Source organism: Anabrus simplex, chromosome 3, assembly GCF_040414725.1.
Source record: "Anabrus simplex isolate iqAnaSimp1 chromosome 3, ASM4041472v1, whole genome shotgun sequence".
Classification (NCBI taxonomy): Eukaryota; Metazoa; Arthropoda; class Insecta; order Orthoptera; family Tettigoniidae; genus Anabrus; species Anabrus simplex.
Window position 1 is genome coordinate 246,133,425 of NC_090267.1, and position 21,466 is coordinate 246,154,890.

The following is a 21,466-nucleotide window of genomic DNA, read 5'->3' on the forward strand; positions in this document are numbered from 1 at the left end:
AAACTGTACGTGAAATACTTTCGACAAACGGCAAACCACGAGTTCATGACTGACCGGTCAGTTACGTAGACCACAGCGAGGAGACCCGGCCCATTTATTCGAAAACTGTTTGAACTGATCAGGTTTTGAAACCTAACCAGGCCACTTTAAAATTCATGTGTTGGATTTGTATGGTTTTGAAACTAGATGCCTCACATACATGTTGAAGACTCATTTTATGTGTTGCCTCCCCAGAAGGGGAAAACTTATGTGTATTTTTCGACTTCCGGACAGGGCATGTCTTTTCAAGTGAATCGAGGACGCCATTACCCCATCGGTTTGGCAGTCCCAGTGGCATTTGAGTGTGTTTAAATACGACAACCCACTGTGATTGACCTCGGGCACGCTGGAAAGGGTCAAAATTCCGACATCCTGGCGCCTCTATGTCTGTAGAAACTGAAAGGATAAGCAATACTGTTCTTGAAGAGGCTCAGTTCCTGAAACAAACAAACAAACAAACAAACAAACAGCACATACATAAATAAATTCCGAAACTTTCTGGACAGGTTACATTAAGGCGCCTCTTTCCTATTTCTTATCCTAACTGGCTACATATAGAAAAACGAAGCGAGAGCGCATGCCTCGGGAAGCTTGAGAACTTCTCGATGCCTTGCAAAAGGGCCACATCTCATGAGCCTCTCTAGAAGACTAAGAACTTTTCTGAAGTCACATGAGATACACTGAGATTGTCTTCGTCAAGCGTATATTTGGTGGTCCATTTACAGCGAATAGCAAGGACGTATACGCAAGCAGGGAGGAAGTTCGTAGGATACTTGATTTACACCAGTCAACCCCCAAGGCGGATAGAGGAGTCGAGTCATTTCATTTAAGCCTATGCCTTCGACTTATTGTACGTGGGAAAGATCTGTGCCTTTCTGCTCACAATTGAATGTATCTTTAGTGCACATTTTTGTTTAAAAAAGATAAAGATAAAAGGTGTGTTTCACAAAAGTCCCAGGACATTAAACACAAGGAAATATTTGTTCCCGGTGTGTTAATTTCGAAAACAAAAGTACATCAGACATTATTCACTATTTGAGGAACCATGAGGTATTTCAAGAGAGCAAGCATCAACTAATAACTTTTCTAAATTTCATGCTGCGCTTGTAGCAAGTACGTTTAGTAGTTCTTTATTCCCTTTTTTGAGAAAGTAGTTCTAATTTTACAGTTAAATACAACGTTTTGAAGAAAAAGAAATAAAAAGCGAAATTCGAAATAATAATACTCAATGTTTTTTTTCACTGAAAATATTAAATATTAGTTCTCTTGTTTTTGAAGAGTTCCTAAACTGGGCTTTGCACTACAGTATTAATTTTTTTTCCCAAATAAAACAAGATAATAATACCGTTTTTTAGAACTTCTTTACTAATATTAAGTCAATAAATTCTAAAAAAATTATGACCTGCACGTGTCACGACAGGTTAACCGAAAATACGTTTACAGCACGTTGCGATTTACACACGCGCGGAAAATGTGGAACACTACTAGCTTTGACCCGAAATATGTTAGAATATTCTAGAGATTTTGGCTACCAGCATCGAGATGAGGGATGGGAATTCTTGTTGCTCAAGAATCTCGAGGCCAAGAGCCAATATCTCGAGAATATCGTAACAACTATCGAGTCTAAATGAAGCCCTCATTGCGCGGGTGTGCGAACCACAACGCTTTGTAAACATTTCACTCTCAAAGCAGGAGATGTAGCCGTTTCTTTGAATGAACACATTTTCTGTTAACCTACCGTAAAACAACTTGTTAATTTGCAATGATAATAAAAAAACCCAATTTAGGGGCTCTTCGAAAACAGACCAAAAGTTTTTAAATTTAAAAATTGAGTATTTAACCTTCAAGTTTTTCAGTCTCTCAAAACTTTTTAGGTTTTATTCTTCTATATTAAAGACCTTGCAAACGAAACATTTTATTATTTATAAAATACATTAGAAAATTCATTTATATGTTTTCTGTTTTACGTATTTTTAGAGTTTTGTTATCCTTGTATTACTTTTGACAGATTTAAAAACTTAACATTTATACATAAACGCTTTCGAAACCTAAAAGAAGTAGCCTCGTTTAAAAATAGTGAATGTTGACACTCCCTTGAATTATGCTTTCTTTTGCTTTGTTAATACAATTAGAACTAGGTCTACTTACTTACAATAAAATAAAAAATAAAATGAAGAACAGAATTTAGTTTAAGCTTTAAATACAGCCTGAAAAGTAGAAGAGCCACTAGTCGATGCTTGACTGCCTTGGAAAATCTCTATGTTCATCAACTGGCCAATCGTGCGCTATATATTTCTTCTTTCGAAACTAACACACCGGGAATAAATATAATATCGCAGTTTATTTTCTTGAACCGTGAAAATATACCAGCCCCATGACTTTCTTTTGGTAGACATAAATGAGCGCTAAATATGAGCACGTTATTACTTATCGTCCAATAAACATTTAGATTTAAAGCAGAGTCATTACGTTGGACGCATTAACTAACTGCTCACTCCAAGCCATTCTTCTTTACCACTAGGGACGCTATCGCGTTTGCTTATTTAGCGTACCCGTGTTTTATTTGTTCTTTCGAATATTTCCTGTCACAGCTTCAGTGTTATCTCTAATAATGTCGTTCTTCACTTGTTCTCAAGGTCTCCGCATCTTGTTTCAAACACGTAAAACTTGCAGAATGACCAACAGTGTCTTTGTCTATAGGCACGTGCAAAATAGGAGAAACAGACATGCAATTGGTCGAACCCAAGGTCGATCTTGATGCTATAGATGCGCTTATGCCGTCTTGTCTTTCATGTAGAGGTTAATGCTGAACACCAGGCGACAAATTATAGACTCGGAACGATGAAGTTTGCCTCTTCTAATTGAGAAAGTGACTGCTGTTTTAGGGGTCAAATAAATGCGATTATCAGTACCTGCGCAATCTAGAATCATGTGCTGCATGCTTATGATACATACAGCTGAGTGAATTGGCGCCCTAAAGTAACGGAGAATTCGGAACAAGTTTTCAGTGTCAACTCCCGATATATCGGCAAGCTCTTCGCTTTACCTGTGCAGCGGGACGGCCTACTCTTACTACTCCGGCTACAGTTTCACATTAGACGCAAAGACGTCTTTCTACGACTCACTAGATCTGTGTTTGAGCACTGTGCAGAGAGATATGGGGGGGGGGGGAGGGGGGGAGGAGGATATTTGTTGGCATTATGACTTCGCTCAACGCAGAGCATTAGTAAAGTTAGTAAACGCTCCGGTTGCACGTTGTTTATTATTGAATGGAGCAGAGGTGTTATAGTAACGAGTAGGTGTATATACTGTTAATGTATGGCGAAAGTTAAAGAAACCAATCTCGTTTTGTAGGGCTACATGTGAGACAGAACACACCATCACCGATCCACACTATAATCTTGATATTCGATTATATCATTCAATGTCGGATGCTATCGCGCAAGCTTACGGTGGCGGTTTCGATTCGTGCTCAGTCAGGTGATGTTTGAAGGTGCTCAAGTACGTCATTCTTGTGTAGATAGATTAACTGGTGAGTAAAAAGAACTCCCGCTGCACACATTTTCTGACCCCTCAGTGTCTCTGGAAATCGTAAAGTAGATAATGTGGGGAGCCTCCGTGGCTCAGGCGCCAGCCTCTCACCGGTGGGTTCCGTGGTTCAAATCCCGATCACTCCCTGTGAGATTAGTGCTGGACAAAGCGGGGACGGGACCGGTACTCTGGTTTTCCCCTGTCAACTTTCCTTCCAGCAACATTCTCTATTAACATTTCTTCTGTCAGTCATTAATCATTGCCCCAGAGGAGTGTGACAGGCTTCGGCAGCCGGCACAATTCCTATACCCGCAGCTAGATGGGGCTTCATTCTTTCTATTCCTGACCCGGTCAAATGACTGGAAACAGGCTGTGGGTGTTTTCCCGGTTAATGGGGCGTAAATTCAATAACATTATTATATAAATGGTAGAGTGTCGACCTCTATTTCAAGATTGCAAGTTCGAGCCCAATAGAGGTAGTCGGATTTTTGAAGGGCAAAGAAAAGTCCCGTTACCACTTTATGTCGTACGATGTTTGCATAAATAAAATATCTCCACCGACAATTAGGTGTTTACCTGATAAAATTAATTAAAAACTCATCCACAGATCGCCCTACAGAGATAAGTTCCTCTGCTATATGGTAAAGTGAAAAGGAATGTCGAAATTATTACGTAGGCAGTCTATACGGCGTAAAATAAAAGTGTGTGCACACGGTAGCCGAGACCATACGATTATCATTATTTCTCGAGAGAACTACAGTCAAGATATTGAGTGTCTAAGCAGTGCATCCTCTAAACCTTGTCATGGGGCGCGGACGTGAGTTATCGTGATCAGCTGCGATGGTTGCAGAAAACAGTATAGTCTTTATTACTATCAGGCGTCTGATGAAGGATTACCGGTGGCGGCCAGATGAATTACTTGATATAAACAAAGTGATGCAGCCTGTTCCTCAGCGCGAACTATACAGTCATGTTTTCACGGAACAATATAACGAGAGCTCCAGAATTTATCTACAGAGAATCTGCAGCTCGAGTTTACTATTAGTGAATAACTACACATTAAATAAGTAATTTGTTCGTCTTCGTAGCGTAACGGTTAGTATTATTTAGCTGCCGTCCTTGGGGGCCCGGGTTCGGTTCCCGGTACTGCCAGAAATGTAAGAATGGCGGAAGGGCTGGTATGTGGTTGAAATGGTACATGCAGCTCACCTTCATTGGGGGATGTGCCTGAAAAGAGCTGCACCACCTCGGGATGAGGATACGAGATTCTTGTCCGACTCGTTGGCTGAATGACCAGCGTACTGGCTTTCGATTCAGAGGGTCCCGGGTTGAATTCCCGACCGGGTCGGGGATTTGAACCTTCATTGGTTAATTCAAATGGGTGTTTGTGCTGTCCCCTTCATACATGCAACTCACACACCACACATAAAACTATCCTCCACCACAATAACACGCAGTTCCCTACACATGGCAGGTGCCACCCACCTGCATCGGAAGGTCTGCCTTACAAGGGCTGCACTTTGCTAGAAATAGCCACACGAAATTATAATTATAATAAGTAATGACAGGCGGTAGAGGTTGGATCCCTCGCTGAGTCCGAGGGAAAAGCCGAACCTGGAGGGTAAACAGATGATGATGATGATGATGATGATAAGTAATGACAATATAAGTGTGTATAAATATAAACCAAATCAAATACATAGGTATTATTCATAACTAGGCCTCGAAAGTTGAAAAGCTATAAACTGCCTAAAATGACAAAAATTCTTTCATAATTTTCCACCTTTGTTTTTCACGGAACAATAGTGAATTGTGTGTAGCAATATAACGAGAGCTCCAGAATTTATCTAGAGAGAATCTGCAGCTCGAGTTTACTATTAGTGAATAACTACACATTAAATAAGTAATTTGTTCGTCTCCGTAGCGTAACGGTTAGTGTTATTAGCTGCCGTCCTCGGGGGCCCGGGTTCGGTTCCCGGTACTGCCAGAAATTTAAGAATGGTAGGAGGGCTGGTATGTGGTTGAAATGGTACATGCAGCTTTTGTTTTTATGACTACTTTTATTTTTTCATTTCAGTTCTTTATCAATCTTTTCAGGTATAGTTCAAAGATATGTATTTATTAGAGAAAATGTGTTAAAGAGGTGACGATGCATTAATGGTGATTCGAATTGAGAATGGACTGTAAAAACGTAGTCGAAAGAAGTTGAAAACCCCCCGCCAAAACCTAAGAAAAGGCTGAAAAAGGACCAATAATCCAAAAACGCCAAAAAAAAAAAAAAAAAAAAAAAAGGACAAATAAAACTCACCATTTTCTGGCCTATACAATGATTCAGAATGAACATTTATTATGTTGGGCCTCGTCTTCGGACATTTGAAGAAAAAGCATTTTTCCTCATCTTCTCAGCCCTATTCATAGCCTATACAGACAATAAAACTTTCAGCACAGATGTACAATGTTTTATCAGTAATAGTGCTTTGATGTAAGTGTATGAACTGGCCCTCTCGCTTCGCACCTCACTCCTATACGGCAATGACTGGTCAGAAAGGTAATATACACAACCTGACAATGTAAATAACACAATTTTCTTAGGAAGGAGAAGTCAATAAGTTTTTCACACTGGACGCGAGATCAAAATGTTTATTATTTATTTACTCTTTTAAAATAACAAAACAATAACAACATCAAATCTTACTCTCGATAGTTGAAGAAATAACAGTTTAACAATTCAACATTCACACATCAAAGAAATATGTACAGTAGTTCGCATTCATACGACAAAAGAACTAAAAAACAATCAGACTACATATTTATAAGTTAAATACATAGCCCCTGAAGGAACTGGAAACACTTAACGTCATGGATATTTGTGGAATGAAGACGTTTAATGAAGATAATTTTTACACACTTTAATATCGCTCCAGTGGGTAAAGTTGTGAAACATCTTGCTCTCATTGAATCACTTTCAATATAATTCTTATTGTGTCAACAAAATGTTACAGAACATGTCTTTTACACGTAAAATATTAATTTGTCTTATAATATGGGCTGTGAAAGAATACAAGTATAAAAAATATTGTTCAAAATTTAAAACCGAGATCATTGTTTTCTTGAAACGGTGGTAGAAGGAACGTAAGTTCAGTCTTTACATTATTCGTTCACAACAATGCTGTTTACTTGTTACTACTTTTTCCAGTTCATTTTATAAAGGCGGCAATATTGGTCCAATTTTGAGGGTCTGGAATGTTGTGCAGTCGTCACAATCGAGGAAAGTATTTTCAGATCCCACCCTTTAGAAATGAATTTTCGTGATTTCTCACATAATTTTTATTATAATATCGGACTGATGTCCATCATAGACGACACTTTTTACGAGTACTATATATACCAATTAAAATGTTCAGTGAACGTTGATTATCATATCTTTGTTGATAACCGCAGCACGCTATTCCAGGTTTTCTCCCAGAGTTTGAAGCTATGAATTCTTTTTCGCATGGGACCTTCAGTCTTTCCCTGTATGGCGATACGAATCACATGGGAAATATTAAAATTATTTTTGTGATAACTGCGAGGATGTGCTGATAAGAGCTTCATCGTCTCATACCTTTTCAACCCACCTTACGTGCAATTATAATTGATAGAGACATATTTCTAATGCATCAAGCCCCTATTTGCTTCACAGCCAGGGTCAAGTTACGTACTCCACAAAGAACCACCAACACATCTGCTAATCTGCTAATAGATGAGCTATTGTGAGTGCAGATTTGAAGCCTTGTCAAGATGACGTCTGAAGTTACGAGCTACAGGAATTTGTCCTATGACGGAATTATTCGAATATGTTCGTTGTAATTTCTGAGGCTAAAGTTTCATCTGAATGTCAGGCAATCAAGAGTAAGACCACTGCAATTCAGAACACTGACTGCTGGAAAGTGTAATAATAATAATAATAATAATAATAATAATAATAATAATAATAATAATAATAATAATCCGATCTATCTTAATCTTTGTTCATGTTGCCATGTTCTAGCTTGCCGATAGGATGTAGACAATGAAATGCGTTTCGTTTTCATTTCCCAGTGTTGATCCCATTTAATATTATTTGTCGCAATTTTGAAGGTTATTTTCTGCCCACTTTTACCTTATATTTGGAAATATTCGCTTCAAATAATGCCTTTCGCAGGCTTTGCTTAATTTAATTCAATGAGAGATTTATTTCACAACAGTCCTATCCACTGACAGTGTATTTTGTATTACATGCTTACCACAAATTTCACACACTAAATAAAATAGTTACCACAACCATCATTATAATATAGCATTATCACATATTGACTTAGCAGTAATGTATTTTACCAATTATTTAGTAATGCAATCCACATTGTTAAGAGTTTCCTTCAAACATCTCACACTGTTGAGCTGTACATGATCACATAATTAAAATATAGGTGCGCAAATCAGCATAAACTGCTCTCTATCACTTTTTATCATTCATTCGTAATTATTTGCTACGGAATGGATTGATTTTAAAATTTATCTCCTCTACTGATAACATTTTGATGAGCGATGCACCATTGCTGGCAGCAATTAGAACTAAAATAACTTGTCTTCATCGCACGCTGACACAGCGCTGCTTCTTTAGTTAATACTGTTAACTTACCAAGAAATGGCTTTGCATTAACCGAGAAAACTAATGTTGAGTGTCCAGTGTTACAATACACAATGTATTGGCAAGACGGCTCATTCTGTTTTCTCGAGTTCGTGTTGTACAGACTCATACGGTTACGTCTTTAGAGACGGTGTCTAAGTAATCCTAAGTTGACTATTAGAGAAGTCTTTGGTGAGTTTCTTGAAATTTGGCCTTAAAAACTAGTGAATTCCTTTGTATTTTGATAGCTTTGTTCTTTTCTAGGATGACTGTTTATTTTGAGATGCAAATGTAACTTTCTGCCTGACTGCTACTTCTAACTAGCACTGTGAACAGTAAATGAAGAGTAAATAATTTTGAAATGTTTTGTTTGCATTAGATATGAAAACTTAAAATCTAGTTCTCTCAAATCAAAAAGCGAATCCTCACAGAAGATAACATACAAGTAGTATTTCGTTATCCATGAAATTTTGTGGAAAGACAAAGCTATTTTCTGTTAAAAATATACCATAGCTGCCAGGGCAGAATTCACTAGTTAGAAAGGTGACTGGAACTTAGATACAATACTATCTACAATCACTGGATGAGGGTATATGTTTGTGCTTTACCCTTTAGATAATTTTCCAGCTAAGACTGGGTTAACATTTCATTATCCAATGATAGGTTGTACACGTTATAACGTTTATCCATCACCAGCTGCTTTCCTGCTCGCAGATAACTTCTAGATTAAGCTATTCTATGTTCCTGCAGTTTATTTACGTCTTATAACCAGGGATTGATTTTAGCCTGAAGGGTCCACAACACGTTTCGGCTACCTTTTCAGCCTTCATTCATACGACTGCGTGAAACAAACACTAGAAAATAGCCTTCTGCATTCAGAATAGATGAAAATTCTAGAGTTGACGAATTTCTTGTATCAAAAATGTTGGTCAGATGGTGCTGAAACGAATGATACATTCGGCGAGACTGAAGTGGAGAGTTTGTGTAGGAAATACAGAAATACAGGTTGTTAGAGATTTTCATATATTCCTGCCAGAGAAGAAAATTCCTGATGCATTATTTAAGTTAATAAACACTATCGGCAACATTTCTATTTGTAATACTGACTGTGAGGAGATGAACGTGATTATCGTACCAACAAGAGCTTCTCTACAAAAGGCCGCGAGTACACTGATGTTGATCGAACCGGTTGAGCTTACTCTGCATGTTATTCAACCCTTACCAAATATAAATTCCTAGTTCTGACAGTTAAGCAACTAACAACAGTCATGAAGAGTAAGGAACAAACTCAAAGAGGGTAACACTAATGTGATTACTCAAGTTGTAAAAAAAATGTAGGCATTTTATTTATTTTTTCACGGTTGCATTGATGTTTGATGTTCTATTTCATATATACAATATCTATTTGTCAAAATTAAGAGAGAGAGAGCTTCAATGGCCTGGCATATCTCCATCTTCTTGTGTTATGAAATTGGACTGCCAAGTTCCGGTATATTTACATTTAAAAATGGCCCTGCACGTAACTACAGTAAAATAATCTTTGTGAGACCAAGATTAAACCGAGTGACCATTTTCTATTCTGAAAGGTTTCACCATGTCCGTAAATGGATCATATTAATGAATTCGAGCACCACATTTCTTTGTCAACATAAAACGTTGTAGAGCGATGAATTTCCTATATACATTCCCAGTAAAATACCGTAAAATGGACCGAGCTGAACGGGTCAGGCGGCGCCTTCTGAGCCCGAGTTGCGGGTTCAATCTCGGCTTAGCCTGATGCTATTTTAAAGTGCTCAAATACGCCAGATTCGCTTCACAGGGTTACCAGCACGTAGAAATCTCGTGCGAGACAAAATTTCGGCCCCTCGGCGTCTCCGAAAAAAGTAAAACCCAAAGCTGCTTGTGGTGAAATGTGTTCTTTTTCATATTCAAAAACATTTTCATCAGCTCTCTTCAATTTAAATTTTCTGCCTGGGAAATATTACTTTGATGGGCACGAAAATTGTACAGGCCACTGTAGTAACACTGTAAACTTCCTTTAAGGCAGTGAAAATGGAAGGGAGTGTTTGGAAGTGGCTTACCAAATACCACTGTGTGTGCCCGAAAATTCGAGTATGTCAATACATAATTTGCACTTTCTGCACACATTCGCGCATAGATCAATTTGAATGGAAGGCGAAAAAAGAAAAGAAAAAAAGAATGTGCGGTGTGTCAACAATGTTTTTGTTAATTACGTTTTCCACAATAATGTTATTCATTCATTTGCTATTCTTTTTAAAACTGCCCATTAAAATTCACCGATGTTAGAAACCTAATACAAAATTAAATCCTTGCATTTGTGAAGAATTTTCACAATGAATGTCTATAATTTTTTTGATAATTAGGTATAAATCCATAAAACAATTTAACATTAGATAAATATTGAAAAACCCGAAGAGAGAGAAACGCGACTAGATTGGAAATAACATCGCACTCTGTCCTCAATTACTCGTACATTGAGAGTACAACTCAATGTTATTTAAAGACTAAAAAATTGTGGTTAAGAAAGTGTGTCCAACTTATATTACCTACTCATGTGTTCCACGTTTCTACCTTGATGACTTGAAACTGTAACTTTTGACATCTTTCATATCTGGTTCTGCTGGTAAAACAGTTTGGGAAGATTGATTATAGGCCATATTATTTAGCTTCCGAGAGTTTATGTCACAAACGTTGATACTCTCAGGTCCCAAAAAGTGTGACTAAAAGAATTATGTGTACATTGAAATTGGTGTGTCCGAACATGCTCGAGATTTATTCAATGTCGTAAACAACGAATTTAATTCCCAGACTGGTTTTGGGGTTGTTACGCCAAAAGACCTTCCATAATGAACTTCCGAGTGAATGAATGGTGAGTGGCAATATAATATTAAATATTTGTACCTCGACAGATAATTAAGAAAACTGTGATAATGGTTGGAACTTCGTAGTCTGTAGTGCCACCATGTGGCTGAAGCTTGGAACGCAACCGAAAATTACCCTGCTGCACTTGAAGTAGCTTAATCTTACATTGGGAATTATTACAATGTATTTACACAAAGTTATTTTGACTTTCGAAATGAAAAGATCTCAGGTAATAGGGGAACTATGCGATATCAAAACGATCAGCGTTGTTAATTACTCCCGAGTATTGGTATTTCCGTAAAGTCCAACCCGTTTTCTCCGTACCACTCTTTGAAGTGCAGAAAACTCAAGTAATGAGCTGGCCGTGCTTGTGATCAGAGCCGTCACCGACTTAGGTAATAGTACAAGAAAATGAGGATGGATGTACACTATATTCCACACACATTTTTGTTTAGGTGAAGATCCTTTCTACGGCAGAAGGCGGTACACCGGTAGCTAAACGTAATGCTACACGCCTTAATAATCATGGAAATTAGTAATAGGTTTCTCAATTCTCCTGATTGATGACGTCACTGTCCGTTTGTGACTCTTAAGATAACCGGTTTCGTGGCCTCCATTGCAGTCTTTAACCCCTATGTAAGTTGGAAGAACAGCTGGTGATGGTTTATTTTCACTGCTAGGTGATAAATCTCGCTCTAACTCTATTTAGTGCTAGACACTGAGGTTAGGATCTCAGTTTTATGACTTAGGGCCATATTGCCGCTCTCCCTTTGTGTGAACGGACAATCTCAACTCGCTGCACGATAGATGCACAAAGCACTTCACTTTACCCGCACGGTCACGACGGTACACTCTAGCCACCAGGTGCTGCCATCTTGGGCATCTTCCGCCAACTGCCGCTGGTGCAAGTTCCAGGTCCCCGCCACCAGTCGTTGATGTCCCGGTAAGACTTGAGAGGAAAGTCGTCGTGCAGCATGGCACACACTCGGCAGAAGAAGTAGGTGTTAATGAACTCGCCCGTACCCTTCCACCGAAAGTAGGTGTTGTAGAGATCGTCATCGCTATCCAGTCGATGCAGGTATGCTGCCAATTCTTTAGGCGAGTCGAACTCGTCCACATGGATATAGGAACGATACGGGGCGCTCCGGGCGTAGTCCTCGGGTCGAGCCCCCATTACAATCGGAAGAACGTTTCTCCTGGAACAATAAGTAGAGACAGTTAGCCGCTGACAAACAGTGGTGTAGCAAGTCGAGTTCTCAACATTCTTTGACATTGCACATAGCAGGGGCATAACCAAGGGAGAGGGGCTACTGCGGTTAGAACCCTCTTCCCAATGGAAGTTTTACGAAGGAAAATGAATGGAAACTGACTATAAACAAGTCAAAGTCAACTCATTATGTTGGCTCTTTTGGACATTTACAGAGACATAATTGTAAAGGCAACAGATCTCTTGAATCTATTTTCTAAGGAGCCTCGAAAGTTGGATTTTAGATTGTAATATGAACATACCATTATCTGTAAAAATGTTGAGCTTGATCAATTTGTTCGCGTTCTGTATTTTAATGAACGATTTTGTAGTGTACTACTATCTCAGTCTCAACATAATTCACTTCTATCAGTGTCCTTATGACATCCATGCATACGCACGCCACACACTCACAAGCACATTCGTTATGTTACGGTATATCATTTTTGTAACTTTAACCCTCTCTCCCCCCTTCGCTCTCTATCGATCCTGGCTACGCTACTGGTATATAGTATGCAAGGAACAGAAATAAATGTATTTATTTAGTTAAAATATGATGAAGAATGGTAAGAAGGTTTCAATACCACTATTTAAAAGTTTGGCCCAAATTCTGAGGAAGTTACATCTCCAGATCTAGACCATCAATTCAATCATTTACTGTGCACTTCAACGGACGCAATATGCATAGTGGCCTGTGAGACCTTCTCAGAGGGCAGTCGGTAACAGCATGTTCCACTCACTCTGCGGTCATCCCACGATCACAAACTGGATAAGTGACATAACCTAGTTTTTGTCGTAGTTTTACACGTATCTTGTCCTGTTCGCACACGACTTAAGATTCCCTCCATTGGCGTCTTAGCATATCAAATCATAGCCATTTACCATCGTGGAAGTGTTTATAATGAGTTGTCTAATTATACAGAGTGATTCAATAAAAACGAGCAAAAATTAAACAGGAGACAGTGGATGCTTTACTGAACATTTTGATGTAGGGAATCCAGGGTCTGAGACGCCAGTTTAAGGAAATATGGGCTTCGAGATTTGCGTCATTTGTACTGTTTACTGGATTATTTCCAGAAAAATTTTACTTGCATTTCTTCATTCGAATGACCCTACGCTTGGGCTTTGCTCACAGCTCAGTATAGTCGCATCTTCTTCCGATGTATTTTTTTTTTTTTTTCCTCTGACCACGGGTACCTTTCCTCTACAGAGATTTTTCTTGAGAACTACAGTTGTCCTTTCAGCATTTTCTCACAGCCTGCCTAATTTGTAAGTCTATCAGCCCTAGTTCTTTTACGTCCGTATTACTCTCCTTCAGTCAGGTGTACGGACTTTTGTTTTGTCAGGTGATCACGGTATTAATCATTGTGTTGGGAGACAAACTTATCGCATGACCATAGAAAGCTACACTCCTTTCTCTGAACAGTCAGAACTTCCCTGCCTCGTAGTAGAGCTCTTAATTGTGACATTTCCGGTATTCCCCATCTCCCAGTATTGAGCCTAGCATGTTTCTGAGAGTTCTCTCTCTGAATTTCTCTTTTTCATGGCTCCACACCAGAACGATCGCGGTGGCGGTGCCGGGCGCGATGGCAATGGTGGTCACGGCGGTGATCACGTCTTTTTCACACTAAACAATGCTGTGGGAGCGATCAGTTTGAAAAATCGTGTAAGGTCAACATTGTTAACGATGTATCAATTGTCTCATCTGGCAGCGGTAGTTGATGATGAGGAGCAGCAAGCAAGGTAATTATTTGTTTCATTCTGTGCAATTGGAGACATATGACAATTGCTTGCTTATGTTAATGACAGTAAAACTGGTTCTTGTATTTTTTTCTGACTGAAATAATTTGCGAAATATTTTGGACATTGTACATGCAGGATCGCATTATGCTATGACTTAGTTTACGAAATACTTTGATGTCTCCACATAGGAGCATCAATCAACTAACATTAACATGTGAACGTGGTCATCATCTTTCTTGTATTTTCATAATCAGGTTGCGACAAAACAAATCATACATTGTGTAATTTCACATCAACAATCAGTTGCTCTGTTGTCGTACTCATTGTACTCATTGTTCATGGCAACACACGTTGACGCGGGCAGCGGGCAAACTCGACAAGTAGCATCTGATCGCTACCGCGGAGTAGAACGCTGCCCGCAAGATCGCTGCCTGTCTGAAAGCGTTCACCGCCACCACGATCGCTCTGGTGTGTGGGAGCCTTCGATCAAGCCTTTTCTGTTTAGCGACATACTCCATTGCACATAGGGCTTTCGGGTGGATGGCAAATGTCAGCTTCAGTTATCACTTCTTGTAGGTGTTTTGATTCGTTTCAGCATGTTAATGCCTGTTGCTCACGGTAAAATTTTCTGTCAAATTTATTGTACAATAATTTAATTTTATAAAATTTCTGATGCTCACTGTGAAATTCAAGTTTTATAAAACCTTTGATAACTTTTCACAAAATAGGTCATGTTCTATTCCGTAAAATTAATTTTACGAAACGAACCAATCAGTGAAGCTGACATCACAATGATGCTGGCGCTACGTCGTGAGAAGATTGCGAAGCTCGATTGTAAACAAACACTTCTTTCTAAAATGGCAGGATCCGGGTGGACTACAGAAGCTGTTAGTGTTTTACTGCCGAATACCAGAAATATCCTTGTTTGCACGAAGTTAAAACGCCACTTTACCACAGCAGAAATGCAAGAAGAGAGGCAAAAAACACAATCGCCGAATTCCTATATGAATACTGGTATTCTAACCTCAACTAATTTTCGACCAAGGACAGCAATCCTCTACCTTCTTTTCTATTGATCCAGTCCCGAGTCCAGCATTACCTGGCATTTCTTTTCTTAATTTTTACCACTGTATAACATATAATAGCAGCTAAAGCAGCAAGTTTTGCTTTGTTTGTTGGAGTCATACTCTCAAACACATTGGAAGTTGAACAGCTGATTCTTGGTTTAAAAGTTTATCGATATATGGCAGCACATACACATCTTAGTTCAGAAGTAAGTTCATAGATGGCCATCCTGATATTTCCACGGATTTTATAAAATAATTTTACCGTGAGCAACAAAACTTGTTTATAAAATTAATTGTACAACAAATTTTACGAAATATTTTACCGTGAGCAGTAGGCATAACTCCCGCGGAGAGGCCTCCTTTCTCTGACAAGTTGTGTTACATACAGTCACCGAGGTACTCGCTTGACTTTTACCCTTCTCAAGTGACAGCTCTCTGTTAGCTTCTTTGATGTGGGTATAAATTACTGTTTTCGCCAGTGTTTTATATGCATTTATTTACATTATTTTTTTCATTATGTACAGTTATTACTGGAGAGTAGCGAATCACTGACAAACCTGATTTCATGTGCCATTTTTACCTCACAAAAGTTGCTTAAAATGACGGTCACCATCCTCAGTGCAAGCGTGATATCGACGTACATGATTCTGCTGCACCTTTTTAAATATACCTGGTATGTTTCGAATAACAGCCCAGGTGACTACATCTTGGCAACTAATTCCATGTAAGTGCTGATGATTGATGCTTGTTGTTTAAAGGGGCCTAACATCTAGGTCATCGACCCTAATGGTACGATATAAGACGAAATGAAATGACAAATTAAAAACCCAAAATCCTCCACTGACCACAACTCAAAACGTGAGGACGATGGATGGATGGATGGATGGATGGATATGAATTTAAAACGATCAGTGAAACCGACCCACAGTGCCTCACATGCACAGAAGCTGGCACAAAACAATAGTATTACTGACCAAGGGACTGCTTCTATAGTACGATGCTGAATCGATTATGCCTATAGTCAAAACTGGTCCAAAATCCAGGTCATCAGCCCCTCATAATGGTATTTATCGCTAGAAAAGTAGAACCATGGTATTTGTCATGTTGCGGTACTATTCAAGAGTAGCGTAGACTCGCGGTATTACACACTTTATGGTACTACTCACAGGTAATGAAATTCGCACATGTATTACAGACCCACTGTGTTTCGCACATTGCGGCGCCATTGACAGGCAACGCAAACCTATGGTGTTCATCACAGAAGTGTACTAACCACAGGGACTCGTACTATCCCGTGGTGATTCTCATATAGTGGGTACTAATCATAAGCAAGCGAGAACCATGGGTTCCGTCATTCCGTAGCGCCGCTCATATAGTGCTACTAATCACAGGTACTGCAAAAGCCGTCGCGCTCTGGTTTGCTACTAATCACAAACCTATTTTGCACCTAACATAGTGGTACTACGCGCAAGAAAAAGCGACCGATGGTGTTCCTTGCGTGGTGGTACTAATCACAAGGAGTTTCATGGTTCTAATATAATCATCCCTTGGTCGCCCTTTTTAGTCGCCTCTTACGACAGGCAGGGGATACCGTGGGTGTATTCTCCGTCTGCGTCCCCCACCCACAGGGGGTCCTTGTAAGTGTCCACTGGAGTCTAATACATAATGTGGACGATATGCGGTAAATAATACATGCAAGCATTATCTGTAAATAATCCGGAAAACAGTAATAGATATGTTTAAGTCAATTTTTTAAGCTAGCTTCTGAGACCCTACGTTCTCCACCTCAAAATGTTCAGCAGAGCATCCCCTATTTTCTGTTTAATTTTTACACTTTTTAATGAACAAACGCTGAATATACTGTCTGTTGTACCTCTCATTAGCAAGAACATCAGGGAAATAACTTTAAATCTTTCTCCAATGATTGACAAAGCGTGTCACACCAAACTGGGTCTTTCAGTTAAGCGGACATTGGTTTAAGGTCTTGATTTTTCGAATGCTTCGGGTCACTTCAATAAGTAATACCACTAAGTAACACAATAACTTAATCTTTATCAGGATTGTTCATTTGGATGTGACTATACGCTCCAAACACGAAGATCGGAATGACTCTGGCAGGAGCCGACGGAAAGGCGCGTCTGCGACTTCTACTCTTATGTTCCCTTTACGCCTGACCCAGGTCTAAACTAATGTAACGTGCTACTGCCATAACCTCTCCATCGACGTTCTACGAGTTTCTGCAAACTTCGTCGCATGTACATCTCCACATACTCTACAAGTTTATGTTTCTACAAGACTATAATGCTATTATTATTGTCTGCTCTGCTTATCAATACTTCTTCCTATCATCAGAATTACCTTACTTTGCTCACCTGTCGTTACCCTCCGACTTTTCTCGACACACTGACCGCTGTCTTTCTGTCTGCCTCGCACCTACTACGTCATCTGCTACGTCACTTGATTTCTCTCGAATGAACTAGTCTTCGCTTCCGGGCGTGTATATATTGGACTGCTTGGCCCGTCTTCGGCAGACTGGCATCATCCTTTGTAAATAGTGTGTGTGTGTGGAGGGACTACGGACCTCGCACGCTTTGCCGTGTGCTGCGCCATTTTCTTCCCTACGAGCTGATGGAATTATTCTGAAAGGACTTTGGTGAGCTAAACATATCATTTGCTAAACTTGTTTTTGGAAACTTTAATACTCGGCCTGTTTCGGCATGTTGAGTGATGGCATGCTATGAAAACTTTCAAGGCCTTGGTTTTGAATTTAATTTATTGCCACCTTCAAAACTGATTAAGTTTAAATGATTCTTAGTGCTGAATACTTGGTGATGTGGACTGAGCCTAAACATCGTCAAACAGAAAATTTTCACAACTTTAGACGATTCTAAAAAAATCTATTGGCAGATCAGACATTCTCCAGCATTACGCAGTCGGAGTTTCCTTTCTTTTCATCCTCACTTGTCCTTATTGTACTGATCCTCCTTTTTACCCTACCCTTTTTTCTTTTATTAGGTGTGTATGCTTTTTATATTAGGGCGCCCTGGAGGCGTATTTGGGTTTTTTTTTGTGGCCAAATATTTTCTTGATCTTCATGGTAAAAACTGTACTTGTTGCCTCGAATTTTGGTCAGATAATAATATTTAGAAATATCTTCTGAGGTGATTGTGTGTGTGACACCTCTCTAATCAAAATATAAATAGTAATATTTGTGAAACTGGTTTTGGTCGAGATTCACACTGACACAGTGATTCTATTGTAACGATTTTTTTTTAAATTTTTTGTCCTAACTTATCTGAGGGTTAGTCCCCTTTCTAAAACGGGGACCCGAGCTGTTTTGTCTTTGCAACCAATGCCTGGGATATTTTTCTCGGACTATATTTTCTTGTTTAACAAGGTGCATATTATATATATATATATATATATATTGGTCAATTTTATTCTGTAGGTTTTAGCTTAATTATCCCTTTGATAATTTCCTACAATATCCAGAGTATATTTGAGGATCTGTTTTGTTAATGTGTACTGTATTCTCGTTAAAGCTGCTGTTTCCAATACACTTGGTCATCTAAAAATTTTTAGCAACGTGGTGTTCTTTTTTGATTTTCTTTTTTGGTACCATCCACGGTAAACCTCTCCTACTATCCCTCCCCCAGTACTGCTTCCGCTCACTCTGCTGTTTTCTTGTTTTATGTGATCAACTCCTCGCTGCAGTGTTGCCTATGCACAGACCTCGTTTTGGTGGTTTAAGTGTGTTGCACAATACGTCACACTAAATCATTTCTATATTTTGTTACCATTGATCCTTTCACGGCCCGTAGTTATAAGACATGATATAGGTTATTGGGCTTATGCCGAGTCAAGAAAATTAGTCGAAATTCTTTACGTTCCGCAGAGAACTCTGCTCTGAGTCTTCAGAAGACAACCTCGACTGTTCACGAAGACGACTTCAACAAGAATGAAAGTTTGAATTTAGATGTTACAAATAGAAGTGTAAGTGGTACGTTTATTCGTCACCAGATGGTTCACCGTACGCGGTTCAGCGCTAGCATTCGAAGCGGAAGCTGCCGGCACTATCAGAATCAGTCTGAGAGGGGGTCACATAACAGGTGTACACACATTATGAAAGTATGACACTGACAAGCCTGGAATTGAACATCTGGTGATGAACGTACGCATTTGGAAAACACGGAAACGAGATAACTATAGTGAAGGGACAGGGAAGGGAACTACCTACGTAAATACTTAATGGCTAGCAACAACGTATTACTTAATTGCTAGGTAGTGCCCCTGTTGAAATTGTTAGGATTTATACGTATTTCCACAGCTTCCCGTGTAATCCTCGACCTGTAGTGTCTAGCGTCGGTAAGAGATAGAGTATCTTGGAACACAACATCATGCCTCGAAGATAGGACGTGCTCAGCTATTGCTGATTTGTCTGGCTGGTTGAGACGAATATTTCGTTTGTGTTCCTTGATACGAGTACCAATGGACCGGCATGTTTGGCCAATGTATACCTTGCCGCAAGTACAGCGAATTTTGCATACCCCAGGATGTAACAGTGGGGACAATTTTTCCTTTGTGTTACCTAGACTGTGAGCAATTTTAGTGACTGCGCCAAACACGGTCTGTGTTTGCGGAGGACCTTGGCAATTCGATCAGTGGTGTTGTGAATGTAAGGTAGGTAGGCCGTTCCCTTCACTACTACTTTCTGTGAGCTTTGCTTGGCCGTCACTGCACATCACTGAAACCATTACCCTTGAATGTGACTTTGAGAGTGTCCATCTCCTGCTGGATATTTGATGGCTCACAAATTCGTCTCGCTCACTTGGCGAGTGTCGTGAGAATGCCTTGTTTTTGTGCTGGATGGTGGTGAGAATCTGCATGAAGATAGCGATTTGTGTGAGTAGGCTTACGATGAATTTTTTCAGGACATTCTGTCCAGACCATATATACAGGGTTATTCACCTAACATTTTACACATAAATAACTTCTAAACCATTAAAGATATCGATATTCTGTTTTCATATTCATAAACGGTACCCAGAGCCTTGTAAAATAACGTGCTACTTAGTCTCATTGGGTGATTAATAACCGAGATATTGATACTAACTCCATATTTTCAAATGGAACAGCACAAATTCATACAGCTGGCCTAAAAGATCAACTGCGTACAAGTTCAAATCTGTAAGTATTTTCAAAATCTGATGATTACTTTGTGAGATATAAATAAGAACAGCATGCGCGGTTTTGCTGCCGCATCAGACGGCGGAAAGTCGGGCAAGGACATATTGAGGCGCAAGCTGCTGCCTGGCCTTGATTCCAGCCACAGAACGGATACCAGGCATGTACTGTAAACATAATGTGATGTACCGTAACATATCCTGGGTGTTCAACGTTATTGTATGACTGGCGAACACACAACGGGGAAGGGAGATTAAAGTTGTATTGATTTTTTTTTGACATGTAATAGGTTGCGCTCAGTTTAGCGTTTTTTCTCATAGATGGGAATGGGAAGGATTTGGAAAGGAAGTCGGGCGTGGCCTATCACAAAGGTACCTTTCCGGTATTTGCCTGGTGTTAAACATGGGACACCATGAAAATCACTTTCAGGTTGGGCGAGGCAGGACTCGAATCTACGCTCTCCCGAATGCACGCTACTACAGTCGCGCTGGAGCTCTGCGGAGATTAAGGCGTGTAAAATAAAACAAATAATAGCGTTGCTGCCATCTCACCACGATCAGCTCTGACAATTTGCTTTTTTAGAAGGAGATCTTCCGGTGTTTTGTGTTATGTTTATTTCTCAACTCCTAGAGTAGTATGAACTGTACACTAAAACCAGTGACAATTATAGCTTTCGTTATGCTCCTTTAAAGGCAAAGTACTTATTTTATTCCTTTTAAACACATCAACCCTTCTGTCCTGTCATGTGTTCGTCTGTCATACACACTTTGTAAGCCCAACACGTGTGTACAAGGTGCTTACATGATTGGTATCCATTCTGTGGCTGAACTCACTCCCAGAAAACTGTTTGCGCCTCAGTATGTCCTCGCCCGACATCACGCTGTCTAATGCGGCATGCAAAACAGCACATGCTGTTCTTACTCATACCTCAAAAACTAATTGTCCGATTTTGAAAATACTTACGTATTTGAACGTGTACGCAGATGAACTTTTAAATCAGCTGTATGAATTTATGCCGTTCCATTTAAAAAATATGGAGTTAGTATCAATTTCTCGGTTGTTAATCACCCCATGACGCTAAGTAGCACGTTATTTTACAAGACCTTGCGTACCATTTACGAATAT

General features: G+C 39.5%; 1 protein-coding gene across 6 annotated transcripts in view; it reads right to left on the reverse strand.

The window, feature by feature from the left end:
* Nucleotides 1–6,196: 6,196 nt before the first annotated feature.
* The window catches only part of FucTA (glycoprotein 3-alpha-L-fucosyltransferase A), a 441,455-nt gene continuing 426,185 nt past the window's right edge, over nucleotides 6,197–21,466 (reverse strand). For all 6 annotated transcript variants that reach the window (XM_067142956.2, XM_067142955.2, XM_067142954.2 and 3 more), the window contains one exon: nucleotides 6,197–12,297. In XM_067142956.2, coding sequence (XP_066999057.2) covers nucleotides 11,955–12,297 — 343 coding nt within the window. In that variant the 3' untranslated portion in view covers nucleotides 6,197–11,954. The remainder of the gene's footprint in view (nucleotides 12,298–21,466) is intronic.